Source organism: Melozone crissalis, unplaced genomic scaffold (genome assembly GCF_028551555.1).
Source record: "Melozone crissalis strain CALT ecotype California unplaced genomic scaffold, PUWL_Pcris_2 ptg000057l_1, whole genome shotgun sequence".
Classification (NCBI taxonomy): domain Eukaryota; kingdom Metazoa; phylum Chordata; class Aves; order Passeriformes; family Passerellidae; genus Melozone; species Melozone crissalis.
Genome location: NW_026535835.1, coordinates 5,286,095 through 5,304,594, shown reverse-complemented (window position 1 = coordinate 5,304,594; position 18,500 = coordinate 5,286,095). Strand labels below are relative to the sequence as shown.

General features: G+C 45.4%; 1 protein-coding gene across 2 annotated transcripts in view; it reads right to left on the bottom strand.

Annotated features, from left to right (window-relative positions):
* The window catches only part of COL26A1 (collagen type XXVI alpha 1 chain), a 167,194-nt gene that overhangs the window by 142,167 nt on the left and 6,527 nt on the right, over positions 1-18,500 (bottom strand). For both annotated transcript variants that reach the window (XM_054287291.1, XM_054287292.1), the window contains exon 2: positions 2,615-2,737. In XM_054287291.1, coding sequence (XP_054143266.1) covers positions 2,615-2,737 — 123 coding nt within the window. The remainder of the gene's footprint in view (positions 1-2,614; positions 2,738-18,500) is intronic.

Sequence of the window (18,500 nt, the reverse complement as noted above, 5' to 3'; positions counted from 1 at the left end):
TCCTAAAAAGACAATACTCATTTTGGCGAGAGAGGAGGAAAATGTATTAAAAAAAAAAAAAAAGTTTTAGAACTTCAGCTTGACTCCAAGAAAAAAGAAAGCCACTTCAAGCATCCCTATGGGCTGGCAACAAAGTGCTAGACTGCTGTGTGCTCAGAAAACAACACCGATGTCACACAACCTGGCTCAGGGTGCCAAACATTGCCCACAGCACTCACACTCACAAGAGTCATCATTTAGCAGCTGTTCTCATTCTCTTATCAAAGTCAGGTGCATTGCTGAAAACAAACAACCACTTATAGATGATGTCTTGGCTGGGGATAACATCCAACAGCCTGTTCAACTCTCAGATCTCAGATCCCACCTTTGCTGTTACTCTTTCTTGGGGCTCTCCCTTTCAGATGGTTGGCAGTAGGGGAAATTATCAAGGACCTGTTTTACCTCTGATGATAAGTGGATGAGTTACAGCATTTTGTCAGCAGCTTTCTGAGAGATCCTTGGGAAAGAGGTGCAGGGTCTTTCTCTACTTTATGCAAGAATGTCATGCAATATGTGCCTAGAGGCATGCAGGCATTTCCCTGGAAGGGTTCCATCCTCTTGTCCTGCATTTCCTCCCAGCCCAAAGGGAACAGAGCATTGAGGTCCTCCCATCTCTTCAGGAAGGTTTCTCCATAGTGATCATCTTCCAAAAATGCAGCTCCTGTTAGCTGAGCTTTCACCAGCTGAGTTCTTGAATATTTAATAACCTCAGCTTCTTTCCATGATATTTTCACACAGAAAGAAAAATTGAGATGTCTTCTGCTGTTCTGCATTGTCTCCAAACAATTGGACTCATCAGGCAAACAAACCAAACTACATTTGAAACTGAAAATGTTCCATGAACAATGTCACAACAGCACACACTACTCCTAAAGTCTCTGGGTTAATATAAGAATCAATGGCATCAATCAACTGCAGGGGCCCACAAAAAGAATTTTTACTATTAGCAAGATCAAATGTTTGGTTCTTATGAAATTCCAGTTGTGTTAAAAGCAAAAAATAACTAAGATTTTTGGCAAGTTTAGGAGACAAGGTGAAAGCTCACAAGTTTCTAATGACAATTATGTGCCTAAAAAGCCGGGGAAATTAAAAAGCTTCAACAGAAGTTTGGCCATGACAGTGTAAAATATGAAGTGTTTCAACCACAGCCTTGCATAAAGACAAAAGAGACACCAAAGCAGATATATTACAAGTGAAAAAACTGAGACTGACCACTGGCCAAGTGGAAACTGGAGAACCAACAATGGGAACAGCCCCATGCAAGATGTGAGCTCTAGATGAAGTGTCACAAGAACAGGGAGGTGGGGCTCAGCCTGCAGTCACCTTCTGGCCAGGTTATCAACTACAGGAGGACCTCAACCACTGCCCTGTGGGTGAATTGGTAACAATAACAATAAAATGCCTCAGCTCTGTGAGCTAAGTTATGCCTTGTCTATTTGGTAAATTGTTTTAGAAGCTAGGTGCAATTTTAGAGCACAATGGCTTTTTTGCCCCAATTCCCAGCTGGGTGGGGAACACTATTCTGTTCTGAGAATGCCTTTCAGAGAAGGCAAAGCACAACAATGCAGACATTTTACTGAAAGGTGGTAGCTGGGGACAGCTATTTCACACTTTTTTTTTCCTTCTTACATGTAGGTTCCAAGACTATAAATGATCAAAAGGCAAAGCAGGCTCAGGGCAAGTTTTTGACACGTAGCTGTTTTTAAGCTTTGTTTCTTTTCTGAGGAGAGGACATTCTGCATTGAGGTGTCTTTAAAGGATACTGAAATCCAGGAAGTCTAAAGAAATTCCATCCTGAAAGATACAGGGCACATTACCTTTGTTCTCCATTGCCTGTAAGGGATTTGATCACAGCTTTCCAGTGTATGGGATCAATATTTCCACTACAGCCTTGAGTATGGGGACTGATACCAACGAGTCCCACAGAACCACTGACCCAGCATCCCTGCTCACCCTGTCCACTCACTCTGAACATTTATCTGCTTTCATGCCTGACCAGCAGCAGCCTCCTGTGTGGAGAAGCACAAAGTGGCACTACAGCCTGAGCTAAACTGTTTCACATAACTTGTCCTAATACTGATGTCTTTGAATTGAACTCTCTGTCCCCAGGCTGAATTTGTTCCCCTTTTGTAAATGAAACTGATGTTGTCACATAACTTCTACAATAGAAGTTGCTTAATGAAAGAAAGGAACTTTATGTTTCAAGCATCTTGTGTAAGATTATATCACCCAAATAAATAGGAGAATGTATATTATGGGGGTTCATGTAAACATTCCTGTATAAAAGATGTAATATTTTACCCCTCAGTGTGCTTGGTTTGTGGGAACCTCCACCTTGCACAGAATAAACAATGTCTTCTTTCTAAGTTAGACCTGTCTGTGTTTAGGGAGCTCCTAAACCTGGAAGCAATGCTACACTTACCTTCACCTGTGACTTCCCTGCAGTTATCACCAGTGGTGCTCCTCAGGCACAGCACCCTAAAGCAGGACATCCCACTCTCTGCAGCCCTCACCAGCCCCCAGCCCAAGGGGAAGGGCAGCAGGGTTGGGCAGTATGAGACATGAAGATTTTTACCTGACTAAGTTGGCACAAGGTCCCGGCCAGCGGCAGCTCTGATAAACTCTCTGGATCACCGTTTCTGACCCATTCTGCACCTGGCAGGAGACTGTCCTTGTGACTGTGTAGTGGCACCAGTGCCTGCAGAGACAGAGGACACAAGTTAGTGAGACAACCAGGGAACCAGTACACACCAGACTGCAGGAAAAACAGACCAAGAATCTGAGGTGGGGTGGTTCCTTTCTGCCAGCCATAGACAGGCTGACTTGCAGTCTTCACTTGTCACCCCACCCTCTCCTTCCAAGAGCTGCAGAAAGATCCCCAGCTCCTGCCAACCTGAACCACAGATCCAGTAATGCCTCTTGCTTGGTTGTCAGAGGCCAGAGTTTTACAGTGCATAATTTAGTTCTGTGACTTATCAGAAACAATAGGACTTGGGGAAAATAAAGACATGTTCCAAATCTCCTGATAGTCAGCTCCCATTGTACTGGTCTTAATTCCACCCTGCTTGTTATGGTATCATTCCCCAGCCTCCCACCATTCTGAACAACAGCAGAGTAGGAAAATTCTGCTTTTTGGTGTGGTGCAGTTCTCTGTCAGCAGGGCTTGAATGAGCTGGGTGTTGAACAAGTCCTGTTGTTGTCCTGCTGAGGTTACTGCCTAAAAATGGGCAAGGGAAAATGCAGGCAGGGAGGGATGAGTGTCTTACGCTGTCTCAAGAAAGAGACAGACCCCTCACTGCAAGGTGTATGAGACAGAAGGAACTGCAGAGTCAGCACAGGGAATTTGGACCTAAACATCCTTCAAGGACCTTCTCAAAGAAAAAAACTTTTAGGTTCCAGTGGCATGCTTGAGGGGACACAAACAATTTCCCCCTTGCAAGCATTGCTCATTTTGCCAAATACTGGTTCACTTTTTTGTGAATATTTTGGTGTGGAATGTTTTGTGATGCTTTTGTACATCAGTGTAGTTAACAGGTTTGAGAGTCACTTTCCTATTGACTGGGGATCAGAACTGGGGTCACTGTGGGACATGGAGACACCAGCTTGTGCTCCAAAACACACCCAGTGCTTGTGTAAGCATTCCCTGCTGAACCAGAGCCAGACTCCTGGCTCCTCATCTATCTTAAAGCAAGAGCCCTCAATAGAGCTGACCCTTCAAGCACCACAGTGACTCCCCAGCCTTGCACACCAAAAATCAAAGTGACAATGCACCTGCACATCCCCTTCTCCTTCCCTAAACCACCTCCTGTCTTTCAGTTTCCCCAGAACACACCATCTACAGCATTTGTTGCTATTTTTCCCCCTTTTTGCATTCCCCTCCCATCTCCACAGGAATCCCTGCTCTCTGGATAGCTCCCATCTCCATGAATAGGAGGCACAGATGCCAGCACCACATGGGGCCAGCGGGCTGCTCGCTGACCCTTGGGCTACAGCCAGCCAGGAGGGCTGGGACACCCAGGGAGGGGTGGCTCTGTGCCACTGCCACCAGCCCAGAGCAGGGACAGGGCTCAGCTTGCAGCTCTCCCTGAGACACCGCTCCTGCTCACCAGAAACCCCCCTGGATTCCTCAGCAGGGAGTGGGCACTGTGGGCACACCTGAGGGGACCCCAGGTGGACAGGGAGGTGTTTCAGAGCCACTTATCTCAGATTTGTCAGGGATCTGTGGTGTATGAACAGGCATCAGGACTGTGGGCACACCTGAAGTGATCCCAGGTGGGCAGGGAGGTCTTTCAGAGCCACTTATCTCAGATTTGTCAGGGATCTGTGGTGTATGAACAGGGATCAGGACTGTGGGCACACCTGAAGTGATTCCAGGTGGGCAGGGAGGTCTTTCAGAGCCACTTATCTCAGATTTGTCAGGGATCTGTGGTGTGTAAATAGGGATCAGGTCTGTGGGCACACCTGAGGGGACCCCAGGTGAGCAGGGAGATCAAAGGTGAACACTCATTTCTCCAACTTCTCTCTTTACCAACAGAAGAGAGGGTTTGGTTACAAAGGTACTCACAAAGGTACATCACACTCTTGGCCTCCCATAAATAGCACAATTTTCCTACAAACACAACTTTTAGGGGTTTTTACTGTGGCACACAGGCAGGTGAGACAAAAACAGGAACACAGCTGGTCAAGGATGCATTAGGACATCCAGCTTGGAACTCAGTGCAGCTAAAATAGCACAGTGATTGCAACAGAAGGACAGACAGACAAAACCATCCCAAGACTTCCCTTTGCAAGCCAAAAGTCAGCAAGAACAGCCTCCAGAACGCAAGCAGGCTTCAGACAACGTGATGAAAGGCCCCATCATGACTTACAGAGATTATAAATGACCCTTTATATTATACACAGATGCTAGGAAGGAAGGTTTAGGACTTTTACTGGCATGCATCCAGGATGGCAGAGAATATATTGCTGCTCATTCAGAAAGAATACTCCAACCAAGCAAGCAAAATGATCCAAACAGCAGCTTCTTTAGGATCTCATGCATGCTCATCACCAGCATATTTAGTGTGATGTTCTGCAGCATCCCAAGGAACTGGTCCTTGCTCAGAGAGAGGAGTTTCACTTGGTCCATTTCCTCCAGCTGTTTCCAAACACCCCCTCCTCTCACACCCTATTTAATTCTTGGAAGACTTTCACAGACAGAGGATCTGCAGATTATGGCCTGCAAGCTGCTGATTTAGACAGTTTCCTTCTGGGGCTACAGACCCAGATCTCATGTCTTGATCCCAGCTGACAATGTGTTTTTCCAGAGGGAATGGGGGTGTTGATGCCAGCAGACATCTAATCACATCCACTGTGTAGGTTCAGGATGTTGCTGTGGACCCTTCAGGCCAAATGGAACAACAAAATCAATAGTTTGCTTCCATTTGGAGATAGTCTGCAAACTCCTGCTTGGAGCTTGAACAGACCCATACCTCAGCAGATGCTGAGGGGTGCCTGCTCTCTGCTGACTCAGCAAAAGCAGGGATGGCTTTGGGCACCTGGACACTGGAGGACACAAGAAATCCTCACCTTTCAGAGCACATGGGGAACAGCCTGAGAGCATCTCAGAGGCTTACCCAGAAAGCTGGAGGTGCAGTTTGCTTCCATAGGCAGACACCAGACAAAGACATACCTGTACCCACTGACTTTCTGAACCTCCTGCACCCCTCAGGTGCTTATTGGGACTCACAGTTCACCCCTGGAGATTTCTGGATGATTTTACATCCAACAGTGAGAGAGAAAAGGGACTGCAGAGGGTAGAGAAGTGTAAGGTAACATACAACCCAGCTAAAATACTGTAGGTTCCAGGAGAGCCACACACTCACATATCAAAGCTTAATTCCTGGATAGAGCAGTTAGAGCAATCATTTCATGGATGAGAAGACACTGACAGGAAACTTCATCTTCCCTCCCTTCTCACCACTGGGATTTGCACAGTGTTCCCTAAGCCCACAGGGTGCATAAGGGATGTGTCCATCCATCCATCCATCCAAGCACTCACACCACAACACACAGAGCCATCCCCAAAAGCAGTGTTTGCTTCTTTCCCAGTCCAAACTGCTCACTTTTTCCAAGTTTCTCTTTGTCCTGGGTGTCCCTGGAGGACATTCCAGGTGGTTCACAAGAGAAAAGCCCCCTGCCTGTTATCTGGCTGCATTTCACTGGAGAAGGGATGACAAAGTGAGCAGTGTCAGAACACTGGGCTGACCTGATCAGGACCCAGCAAGGGCTGGTGAATCAGGACTGTGCAGCTCAGGAATGGAAGTGGCTGCATTCCTGCCTAATCGCCTCTTTCACAGGGGTGACAGTTCAGCACCACACACAGACCCAGGGCTGCCTGCCCTGCTAGGGACAGACCTACAGCAGGCACCACCTCCCCCACAGGAGCTGATGCTCTCACTGGGCTGAAGGACACAGCTCCAGCTCCTGAAATCCGTGGTCTCCCAGCACACCACGGTCCCACCAGCTCAGAACTGCTTCCAGCAGAAACAATCCCCCCGGCTGGGCTCTGCACAAAGCCTGTTGTAGAGCTCACTGATGTGGAGATTTGGTGTGGGTTTGGTAAAGAGTTAACTGGACAAGCCAGAAGGAAGAGAATTCTTTCTGAGAGTGGGAGAACATTTAATATACAGGATGGTTTCATCAGCACCTGTTCCATGTGTTTGGGCACAAACTGACCCTCCCCACTCAATAAATATCACAGAAGTCTCTCAGAAAGGTTGGCATTTCTGATGCTTGTGATTTGCCCTAAAGCTTTGCCCTGTGTAAACAACTGCACTGAATTATCTTTTTGTTTCCATAAGGATAACACACTGTGTGTTATACTTAGCAGAGATCAACATTTAGGGCACAGAAAACAGTAGGAGTGTTTTGATAGCTAGGTAGATTTCCCCAAGTTTCCTCATAACATTTTTCACTGGAGCTATCAATTTCCCTGCAATCCTAGTGAGGAATTTCAATAAAATCAGAAGGTCACTGACTTTCACTGGGAAAAAGTTGCTGTTCTGACTCAATGAAAGCAAACTGTGCCCTTTTCTCTGTGTAAATAGTACAGCATCCCATTTGCTCTGCCAGAACAGCAATCCATACACTCTGTGCTGCAGCCCAGCATTAGGAGGGGTTAGTTATTTATATATTCCCTTGAGGCCAGGAGCACAAGTTGCCCTCTACATTCCAAGAAATCCAAATTCAAAGGCTGCCAGGCTCTCTGGGTTATCTCTTACTGAACCAGCCACTTCTATAAAATTACATTATTCCTTTCTTATTCACAAATACACACCTCCCTGAATGTGCTTTGTCTCTCACCAGGATCAAGTTTAGCAGCTAATTCAGTTGGCTGGGACCAGGTCACTCTTTACTGCTGTGACCTGGCTAAAGAGGAAACTATCCCATCACATGTTACTGGAAAGCTCAGATAAAAGCCAAGTTAGGCTTAAGTTTCCCCTGTTCTTGGCTGTATTCATGCTCTCCCCAGGTAACCAGGTTTTAGGATCAAGGCTATCATCCAGCTCATTGTCCAGCTACAAAATTCAATTGTAACCAGCAGTCTCCACATTATTGGAATGCTCAGTGTTGATGGATTGATTCAGGATTGCCTGTAGATAGATGGACCTTTGCTAAGGAACCCATGAAAGACCACCTGGCAGGGGTGAGGGGCTGGCTGTACACAAGCTTATCAAGGCAGGGTTCAGTTCAAAGCAGATTCTGCTCCTCCATTACAAAGTTTTAAGAGGCCTGCAAGTCAGAAGCCACGACAAGCCACAGTAATCTTGCTGTCAATATTGATGTTTTACGCATGTCTTACTCCCACTGAGCACTTCAGAGTCACTAATAGAGGTTACCCTGACTCCTGCAAAAAAAAGGGAGAGAAATCTCTGTAACAGCCCATTCATATTGGGAAAGGAATAAAACTGGAAGGCTGCTGGTGTTTCTGAAGCCAGACAGCAGCAGCCATTTGAAGCAGCAGAGAGCCAGAGGCACGAACAAGAATAAGACAAGTTCCAGGTCTCCCACTCTGCTCTGTTGGTCAGACAAAGGTTGGAAGGAACTCCAATCTCTCTGCACACACCACCACTCCACCCCCACAATAAGAGTCTGAACAAAGTGGCCATAAAAATAAGTTCTGGCTAGCAGAGTAAGATGGGACAATTTATCTAGGAACCTCCCAATAGCATAACCCTTCCCCAGGGGGGCAATATGTTCTGTGCCTTGTGCACTTCAAATACTCACTTGCCAATAACAGCCTAAAGTTTTCCCACACAAAGTGCATTATCAGAGCCTGCTGGAGGGAGTTTAGTCCTAGAGGAATCCTTACCTGAGGAGGAAAACACAGTTCAGTCTGCACAAGAGCTTCAGTCTCAGTCTTCAGCAAGTTCTGCAGCCAAGCATATTTAACTGTGTTTTCCTTGCTTTGTTTTATGCAGGGGTGACCCTTCAAAAAGCACTACCTTGAGGGCTGAGCTTGCTTCAATCCATAGGATAGTGCACAAGATTTTACCTTACCTTATCCTCCTGCAGCCCCTGAAGTTACAGGGGCCAAGGGAAAACCTCTCCCTATTGGGATTATTAAACACCTAGAAGCAGCATAGCTAAATACCAAGGAACATGTGGGCAACTCTTCTTCAGAGACAAGGAGAGATCCAGCTCCCAGAGCCACATTCAGCTCCTTCAGCCATGAGAACATTAATTTTCTCTTCTAACTTTCAAACTCATTCACTAGGCACCTGCCAGCTGCTGCAGATAAGAACACTCACCTGTTCCACACCCTTGGTCCACTTGTAGAGCATCAGCACTGATATTAACGACGAATAGAACAGAGGGAGATGAAGATTTAAGTGTTGATCAGGCAGGGAGTATCAGAAACAAATTGATCACATTCAAAAATCCCTCTGAGCCTACATACCTGTTTGTGTGTGTGTGTAAGGGCAGGGGGCACAAGGAGTATTTATCCAGCATCAAGTCCCTCTGATTCACACCCAGTACCCATCTCTCAGTTTGCCAGTGACATGTTCCAACTGAATCAAATCATAAATATGGTTGACCTGAACCATAATTACCTTCAGCAGTGAAATGAAAGAAGTTAGTCCATGACTGAGTGCTCAGAAATAAAAGGGGGCTTCACCCCTTTGAAGTTCTTTGCTTTTACAGACATTCTTTTACATACTGCAATGTTTTGCTGCTCCCTCCCATGAGCTTATCACAATCAATGAGAAGACAGTAGTTTCCAGTGTTCACAGAGGGAGGAAAGAGGAAATGTACAAAAATATCCATGGAATCTGTCTTTTTTAAATTAGACTGACTTGATGGAATTTGGCATTTGATATCCATGCAGCATGGAAATCATGCACAATTACAACCAAGTATGTCATTTTTGCAACATTAAAAGCTGCTTGAATTAGAGCCTTTCAAAAGAAGAACCTGAGTCTAAACATTTGTGCACAGCTGGATAACATGTCTGTAGATAGGTCTAACAACTCCATACTGAGAATGCATCCATAGAACTGGTTTGTTATTCCTAAAAAGCCTGACCTTGAAAGGAGGGGTGGGATCACAGGAAAAAAAATCCTTAAGACCTGGATTGAAAGTAGAGAGCTGGGATTTGGCAGTAGGGATTTGGCAGATCAACTATTTGTCTGAAACAGATCCCTGTGGTCATACTCTACATTTGGTACTGGTCTGTGTCCTCTGAGGGGCTGATCTAGAACTGGTTAGGCTGAGGACACTGACCCTGATCCTCATCAATAGCACCAGACTAACTTTGATAAAAGACAGTACACCTGAGTTTAGAAAAATTCATTTAGAATTAAACTCTAAATTTGATTTAGCAAGAGGTAGAGTGTGAATTTTAAGTAGAAGAACAGGGCACTGACACACACTTGCTTGTCCTCAAAACCTTTGCGGAAAAGAAAACATAAAGAAAAGCAGTTTAAGGAGTCACTGATCCTGTCAGAGCATCCTGTGCTTTACTACTGCTCCTGTTGTGGCTACAGCTGCTCCTCCACCATCCACACAGGCAGTGCCCATGGCTGTCTTTAATTCCCCTTGTAACAAAACACTCTGCACAATTCAGTCCTCCAAAAAGGACAAATCAGGCTCCTGCTGGTTCCAGCATCCCCTTAAATCCCACCCTTTGCCCGACAAAGCCTCTATCTGCACCACCAGCCAATCTGCAGGGATTGGACAGGGCCTACTCCCAAATTTGTTTTGTTTTTTTGCTTATAGAGCTCTGCACAGACAACAGAGCATCTTTGTGCCTCCCATTCAGCCCTCTGGTGCCAAACTCCCAGCACTTACCAGCAGCAATGAATGCCACATGCATGACAGGAACACAGGCACTTGGCCTAAATGAAGCAGTGTTTTTCATTAACATTATACTGGCACCAAAAACCACAAACTACAGCAAGAACAAAAGGCAGTGTCAAAAGGACAGTGTTGAGTGTATAAAAAAAAAAAAAATAAGATGGCATGATGAAGCTTCCAACTATAGCATGATGTTAATGTGCTCATGTAACATGCATGTTTTGGGTTTTTCCTGGAGCTGAACAGTTGGGATATTGCTGCTACTGGAGAAGGTACAACCTTTTGACAGTTAGAAACAAACAAAAAAATGTATTGAAAGAGATCAGCACATTGCTTTCTCTTTAGGGCAATAATGATGTGTTTTCCTTATGTTTTCAACTGTCAGAGCAGTGAGCCCCAAAAGGTATCAAAAACTAGATTAATGTTTTAGCTTCAGATTCACAGGTCTTAAGGTGCAACTGGAAATACCTGCACAAACAGCTGTGGGAGGTAAACTGAACCCACAACTCTTCTAGCAACACTTCTTCTACCTGCCCACTTCTCTTTTCCTGTGGCACATTACAGTTTTTTCAATAGGTCTTGAATTTGCTCAGCAGCTTGTAAAGGAATTTGTGGGCTCTGGTGTACAAGGGACTACAAGCAGACATTTCTAAGTAGTACCTACCATGTGGTTGTCCATCCCTGCTGGGAACAGGATTCCATGGGCCAAAGGCACCTCCTCCAGAGTGAAGCTGCAGCAGCTGTGCAGGCTCACTCCTGGTTCAGGGGGCTGCCAAAGAGCCAGGTCTGACACCAACGCCACTGAAACCACCAAGGGAATTGATGGTTTCAGCCTTTCCTCAAGTGCAAGAAAACCCCACAGTTTTCTAATGTTTCCTGTGCTGGAGGAGGTGATTAGAAACAATAGGCCAGTCTAGACAAATCCATCTTCTTTTGCTTGGAGAGGAACAATTACTATTCTTCCTTTGAGATGTGTCACATTAGCCACTTGTGTTCAGTGAGGCAGCTGAAGCTCAGGTACCTGTAGGCAGCATCTGCAGCAGGCCTGAGGCAAGACTCCAAGAAGATTCTTTTGGGGACAGCTGTACCCCACAAGCACATCAGCACCTCAAGAGCAAAGCCCTTTTCTCCAGTAACTGCTCTACCAATGTGCCAGGTCATCTCTGCTGTGTGCAGTAGATAAATCAGGCTGCTACCCCCAGCCCAGCTCAAAGATTCCCAGGATGAGCCACATAAGACCCAGTTCAGTGAAAACAAAGCCTTGGAAAACCTTTCTGCCTGGGTGTGCAAAGTGTTAATCAGCCTGAAAAACAAAACCCAAAGACTGTGTGTTAATTTGCTATTTAAATTGAAAACTTTTTTATTCCATGTCTGCCATGTCTGGCACAAGGCTGTCCTGGGCGTTACTACAATAAAAAATAATTTGGAAAATAATCCTATTGTTCTAGTCACACCCATGGGAGTTTCATGTGTAGGGAAGTAGGAACATCAGAACTGAGATCTGTCCTGTCATCAGAGAGCTGAGTTTGCCCTTTACAAGAGCCAGTTTTGATCCAAGGGCATATTGAGAGCAGGATCAGGAGCTAAGGCAAGAGGATGTGTCAGTAGGTCTAAGGTTAATAAATTCCAACTTGCACAGGCTAAAACTCTTAAAAACCACTATCAGCATAGCAATAGCCTTTACAAACACATGTTGACATCCATGGGTGTTGGTTTATCACATCTTTCTCTTCCTTGCCTCCCTCTCAAGCCAGTCCTTCCCAGAGCCCATGTAAATGAAGTGAATTGCTCTAAAACACCTCCTGGTTGCCAATGAGCAGCCCTTCCAAAGAGCCTCCTCTGTACTGAGGCCTCAATGAAACCTCCCTGCAGCTCCAGCATGGCTGGGATGAGGCAGTTCCAGGCACAACAATCTGCTGTACCAGCAGCCTCCTTTTCACCTTCCTCCAGACTCCCACTCTTACACTGTCCTGACTGCACCCATCCAATGCCATAAAAATCACCCACAGGGTTTGCTGTAGCTCAGCTCTTTGCACACACACAAGTCCCAAACCTGCTGGTGAGCACCCAGTGCTGCCTGACCAAGCTCTAAACTCACTCTTCAGCAGATGGGGTGTTTTAATCACACAGAACCCACTGCACTTTGATAACTGTCTACAGACACACTGTAAAGAGACAGCAAGAAACTAAGTGCTCTACCTAACTATTTTCAATGTAAAAGATTTTTCTGCTTTTAAACAGCCTCCTAAGCTTTCACTGGTTCTGGAAGCAGTCACCATACCTCATTTCTAGCCAAGAACAATTCTTTGTATTCTACTTTTAAACCCTGCTGCAACCCAGTTTGTTCATTAGAAATAAAAAGGGCTTAAAAAAAGAAAGCCTTTCTCTTGTGAACTGAAACACTAACACCTTTCTCTATTATTAAAAAATTCTTGAGCAATCTACGAAACTGCTTTAGTGCCTCAGTTCTTTGGAAGCCTCTGTTTGGAAGGGAGGAGATCTACATTTCAGTATCCAGGTGGAAAATGGGTTTGATTTGGCCAAGTAATAACAGCTGAATAAAAAAAAAATCCCTCCATAGGCTGTGCATGCACAGTAGATTCCTTAGGAATGATAACACTGCCTTGAAACATTCCCGAGGAGACACGTGGGAAACAGGATGGGGAGAAAGCAGCACTGAGCAAGAGAGGGGACAGCAGGAGGTCTGAGGGAGGTACAGGCATTTGGTCAGAAAAATTCCTGCCCTGTTCTGTGCAGAATTGCACAGCAAACTCCTCTAGATGGGGATTTGCAGGGTTTATTTGGTGGTGGTTTAAGTTAGAGGTTGCCTGCCAATGCAAAAGGACAGGACAACCTGACTGCTCCACCATGGCAAAGTGCAAAAATCCACAACTTAAAGTGTTTTAACCACAAATTGGTGAAAATTCAACCTGATGCCCACAAGTGAACCAAACTCCTAAAGCAAAGGTTTCACAGGCATCCCTCATCTATCTGCTGGGAATGTCAATGCCTGGAGTTACTGGTGAGAGGGTCTCAGTCTCTGTGAGCAAAGGAGTGGCTGACACTAAATACATTAAACACACAATACTGACAAAAGCTTGGGGCAAATTCAAGGCAAAACCATTGAAGAGAGATTAACTTTTCTTTCCCCTTCTCCTATTTACACATATTTCTTTCATCAGAGAATGAAGAGTGACACAAATAGCATGCAAGATAAAAGTTTGATTAAAACAAGCAGTGATGACCTGAATTTTACCAATGGGTGACAGTTATTCTGTATTTCTGGTATCTTTTACATAGCTTGGGAACATCTTACTGTTGTTTTACTGGCTGAGGGCAAACCGGCAAACCTATGAGTGACACACAGCAATAATCTGTGTTTATTATTGCCTAAGTATGTACACAAACATCCTTCACACACAACAGCTCAAACTTGTTTGTGGTTTTTCCTCCCTCATACAAATATACATAAGAGTTTTCCTCTACACCTTTCACCACAGTTTGGGGAAATCTTTCCATGCATTGTCTCAGCAAAGGATGGTGCCAGATTGAGCCACCCTGGAAGCAAAGCCAGCAGCTGCCATTGCCACAGCACTCACTTAAGCAATTTCTAAGGAGGTGTAGAGGGATATATGAACACTGCAGTGCTGAACATCACATGAAATGGCTGTGACAGACTCACATCACAGCAGAAAAAAAGTGGTTTGAGTTTCACTAGAAACCACTCTCATTCACAAATGAAAAAGTTTGGTAGAACCTCAGAGCAGAGAGTGACAGAACAACTCTTGAACTGGTTCCCCTTGCTGGAGGTATGTTCATGGGAACAGCCTGCTCACCTATCCAGCTGTTACTGGCAACACTTGAGCCACAAGCCCATGGGAAGTGTGTGATTCCAGTCAAATGCTTGTGTGGGGTTTGGTGTTGGTCATTGTGGTGGTGTTTTTTGGCTTTAAAAAATCCAACCAAACAACAACAAAAGCCCCAAACCACCCCCACACATGGAGTGTGCCCTGCAAAGCCAACCTTGCTTCACAGGGATGCTGAGATCCAATCCATCACCCAGACACAGGCAGCACAAGATGACTCCCAGGCTCAGCCAGGACACAGCTGAAATGTCCAACACAAACCAGCCCAGTTTCTAACTGCATTCAATTCAAGAGACAAGCTGGGATGATTCCTATAATTTCCACATTCCCACTTTTCTCCTCCCTCTTCACAGCCACTGTACAGACACACAGCTTCATTCTAACCTTCCTAAAAGTTATGCAGCAGCTTCTCCAAATGGTACCTGGGAGCTGAAAGTTTACCTTCAGCAAAATTCCAGACATTTGCAGAAGCTACTTTGAAAACCTTCTAGTTCAGATGCCAAGAACCACTTGGCAAAGCCTGACAGACATAATTAGAGAGCTTGATTGTTTCAAAGGACATTACCCAAGAAAATTAGTATGTTGCTGTGGTTCTTGCAATAAATTTACAATGGGTTTGGTTGCAGAGGTCTTGCAAGGGTTTTAGCAGACTTTTAATTACAGTATCAGGCCTCAAGTATTTTTCTAGTGCTTGGCAATATGAGATCCTATTATTTCTGCTTGCAATGCACACTCATTCAAAGCTTATCCACAGGCTGACAGCTTAAGAATTCCTAGCACTCTGTAACCCAAAATTTTTGTATCATTTGTGATATACATTAGTGACTTCCAGTAACAGCTGCCCCAGAGACAGCATTTTACTGTGTGATAGTTTAAACCCTTTGGCTCGGTGCTGTATCCTGAAATACACTGCAGGGAGGCTGTAGCTTTTGCTGCAGGTTATGCTGATTTACAGCAGCATTAAGCCAAGCACTCTAACATCCTACAAAGCCAATTTGCCTTTTTGCTCTCTGCTGTATTTCAGATGGGAGCAGGGGAAGTTTGCAGCATCACAGCCCAGAGCTGCCTTTGCTCCAAGGCTGGTGCTATGGGTCACACCCATTGCCACAGGTATTTGTGTCCTGACCTCAAAGCTGCTTCTAAAAGTTTGTCCCACAGCCAGGCTCCCAAAAACCACCCTGGGGACAGGAGAGCCCCTCAGCCTGTGCCATCACCCAGCCCTCTGCTACTGGTGAGTCCAGCCTGCCCACCTCAGCACCTCCCTCTGCCACCCCTCAGCATCCTCTCCAAACTAATCCCTCTCTGCAGAGCTCAGGCAAAGATTTACTCCCAAAGACCAATTTCAGTCATTCAGACTCAGAGGTGCAGTAAACAGGGAGCACAATGTCCTCTGTTCTGTAAGAGTGGAAGTTTATACAAGAGCCAAGTATTATCATTCATAGATTTATTATAAACTTCAGCATAAATTCATGTACAGTACTTTGGATTTTGTAGCTTTCCCTCTAAGATATAACCACACCCTCGTGAAATACTCCCCAGAGCCCTCCTTTACATGAAGGGAAGTATTACTATTCCCATTTTATTTAGGGGAAAGAAAAGAGAGAGAGAACTTGCAAGTCTCAGTTCCCAGACTCTGTGCTGCTCTATAGAATATATATTGAGCATTTAAGGAAACAGTCTTTGTCTTGGGAAAGAGGGTGGAAAACAAAGCCTTATGAATCAGCCAGCTAATAATTAAAAGCAACTAAATCCAGATCACTTTAAGCTGCACATGAGAATCTGAACTTCTCAGATGCTGAATTCCTCTGCCGACCAGAAAAGCCAGGGTCACTTGCCCAGCTGGTCACTATTGTTCTGTCCAATAAAGTTCTGGCAGGAATGCATGTTTAACAAAATACAGAGATTAGGCATAGCAAAGAATGCAGCTCCCCCCTCAGTGTTTAGGTTAGCAGGGTTTGCCATGTTGAAATACTGAAGCTTAAGCATATCAGATTTTCTCTGTCCTGTACTGCTGGTGCCAGTGACAGACACAAGCTGACAGCTCAGTTCTCAGGGGCACTGCCATTTTAGCTCTAAGTTTATTAAAAGCTGCATAGAAAGTTCACCTCAAATCTGCAGTGACCACTAATTAAATCAGTGTTTTCTTGGAGATACAGAATCACAATTGAGAAAAGCTCCCTGTGCCTCCCCACATGGCAGAAACTTTTGAAGGGCAGTTTAAATCAAGCCACAGACTCAAGGGACCAGATTTTGAGAATCTTGCAGCAAGGTAGCTCATCTTTAAGTGTTTTAGGATAGCCTAAATTTCCAAAAGGAAACTTAGCACCAGTGACTAAATACAGCATCAGAATGGCAATGACCTTCCTAACATCTGCCATAGCCTGGTTCTGTCTGGCTCTCTGTCAAGAGCTCTTTAGCTCAATTTACAGCAAGGGACAACACAAGACTAGAGCAGGACACAAATGTCACAAGAACAAGTCACACAGATGATCTGACAGAGACCATCAGAGATTTTGCAAGAACACAGCTTTTACTAAGCCAATGCTATGCACAAAGCAGCTCTGATACCTCAAATGGGCCAAGAATTTCTCAGCTCAAAGTAGAATTATATTAAATGGACAGATATTTGAGACTCCTAAGTAGATTTGCAATGGATATAGTCCTTGGAGAACTGCATACAGGGAGGTTATAAATAGCCTGGATTTACCTCAAAGTTAGTGGGTTATATTCAGAGATACCAAGAATTCCTAAGTCCCCCCACAGGGGTACAGTAGCTCATGCTGGGTGATGCTGTGGTTCATAGGTAGGAAGCATCTAAGATCCTGTTACCATGTCAGTCTCTCCTCTCCTTCTCCCTCCACAGAAAGCTGAAATATAATTTTCTGTCAGAGGCACACAGTAAATCTGGAACAGGTACAGCTGAGATCCAGACCTGCTGACATGCAGGTCTAGGTGTTTCTTCCAGGAGAGCGTTTTTGACTCATCCTAGCACAGCAACAGAAACCTTATTTTAGCTGGTATTGCTTTCACTGCCACTGAAAATGCAAACAACTCAACATTTGAACAAGATAGTGATGAGACAAGCAGCCAGACAGCCAACATTGTGCAGGATTGCAGAAACCAGACAGGTTCTGGGGAAGCACAAGACAGAATCAGGCAAGGAGAAAGCCAGGAAGCCAAGCAACCCAAGGCAGGCACAAGAGAAGTGGCATCAGATGAAAAAGTCTTTTTCTTTAGGGAAAACGCAGGCAGAATCTCCCTCGGGTTGAAGTGTTAAATTCATGCGGGGAGAGCTGTCACCCATTGCTGCCTCAAAGGAGGATTTGAAAAAGCTCCCTGTGCTCTGCTGTGTTTACAGCAATAATGAGAGCCTGGAGGAAGGGGTTAGAAACATCTGAGTTTAATAAGGGCTAAGCAGCGCACAGCAAAAAGAAATGTCTGCCCTTCCGTTCAGGGCTGCCACACCCCAGCAAGCACCGGCACTGCGGGCAAGGGGAGCCCAGCGTGGAGACGTGATGTCATCCATCCCCAGCCCCTCTGCCCCTGCCCTCACCCAGCACAGCAGCTCCAGCCAGGCTCAGGGCTCCCAGCACCACACTCCTGAGCAGCTAAGCAAAGTCCTGCAGGGAAAAAGCAGATTTGGTTGACCCCAGGCACAAAACAAGAAGGGAAGGTTTTGTGTAGTGACTTAACTGAGCAGCTCCATCTCACCAGGTCATCCCAAGAGGGCAAAAGGAGGATTTAGCTCATTTAGCACCTATGCAGCTGCCTGTTCTTAGTCCTAAACAGCTCTAGCATCCAACATGCACAGGGGAAGGGGCATCCTGTTCCCATTTCTCACATAGAGGGCCAAGAACCTCAGTACTCAGGTCCTGCAACCCAATTTGCTGTGCCCCCTTCCTCACAGTCCACCCCAAAACTGTCCTTCCATGAAACAGGCATTTTTCTTGCAACACCTCATCCTATACTACCTTTACAAGGCACACTCTTTCCACATCCTTGGTCTTTTTATTCCATCAAAAAGTGGAAATCAGGGATCAAGAGTCTTGTCCAACAAACACACCTCCTCTCCAGAGTGCACATTCACACATAGAAGAGGTGGGGGGACATCCAGAAGAAACAGAACTGGACCTGTTCTTAACTCTACAGACTCAGTCTAACTTGGTTACACAACCACATCCAGGGAATACTCCCTGCCTCATGATTTCACTGCACTGGCATTTCTGAGATGCTCTGAGCAAACACATGCCTGTATGC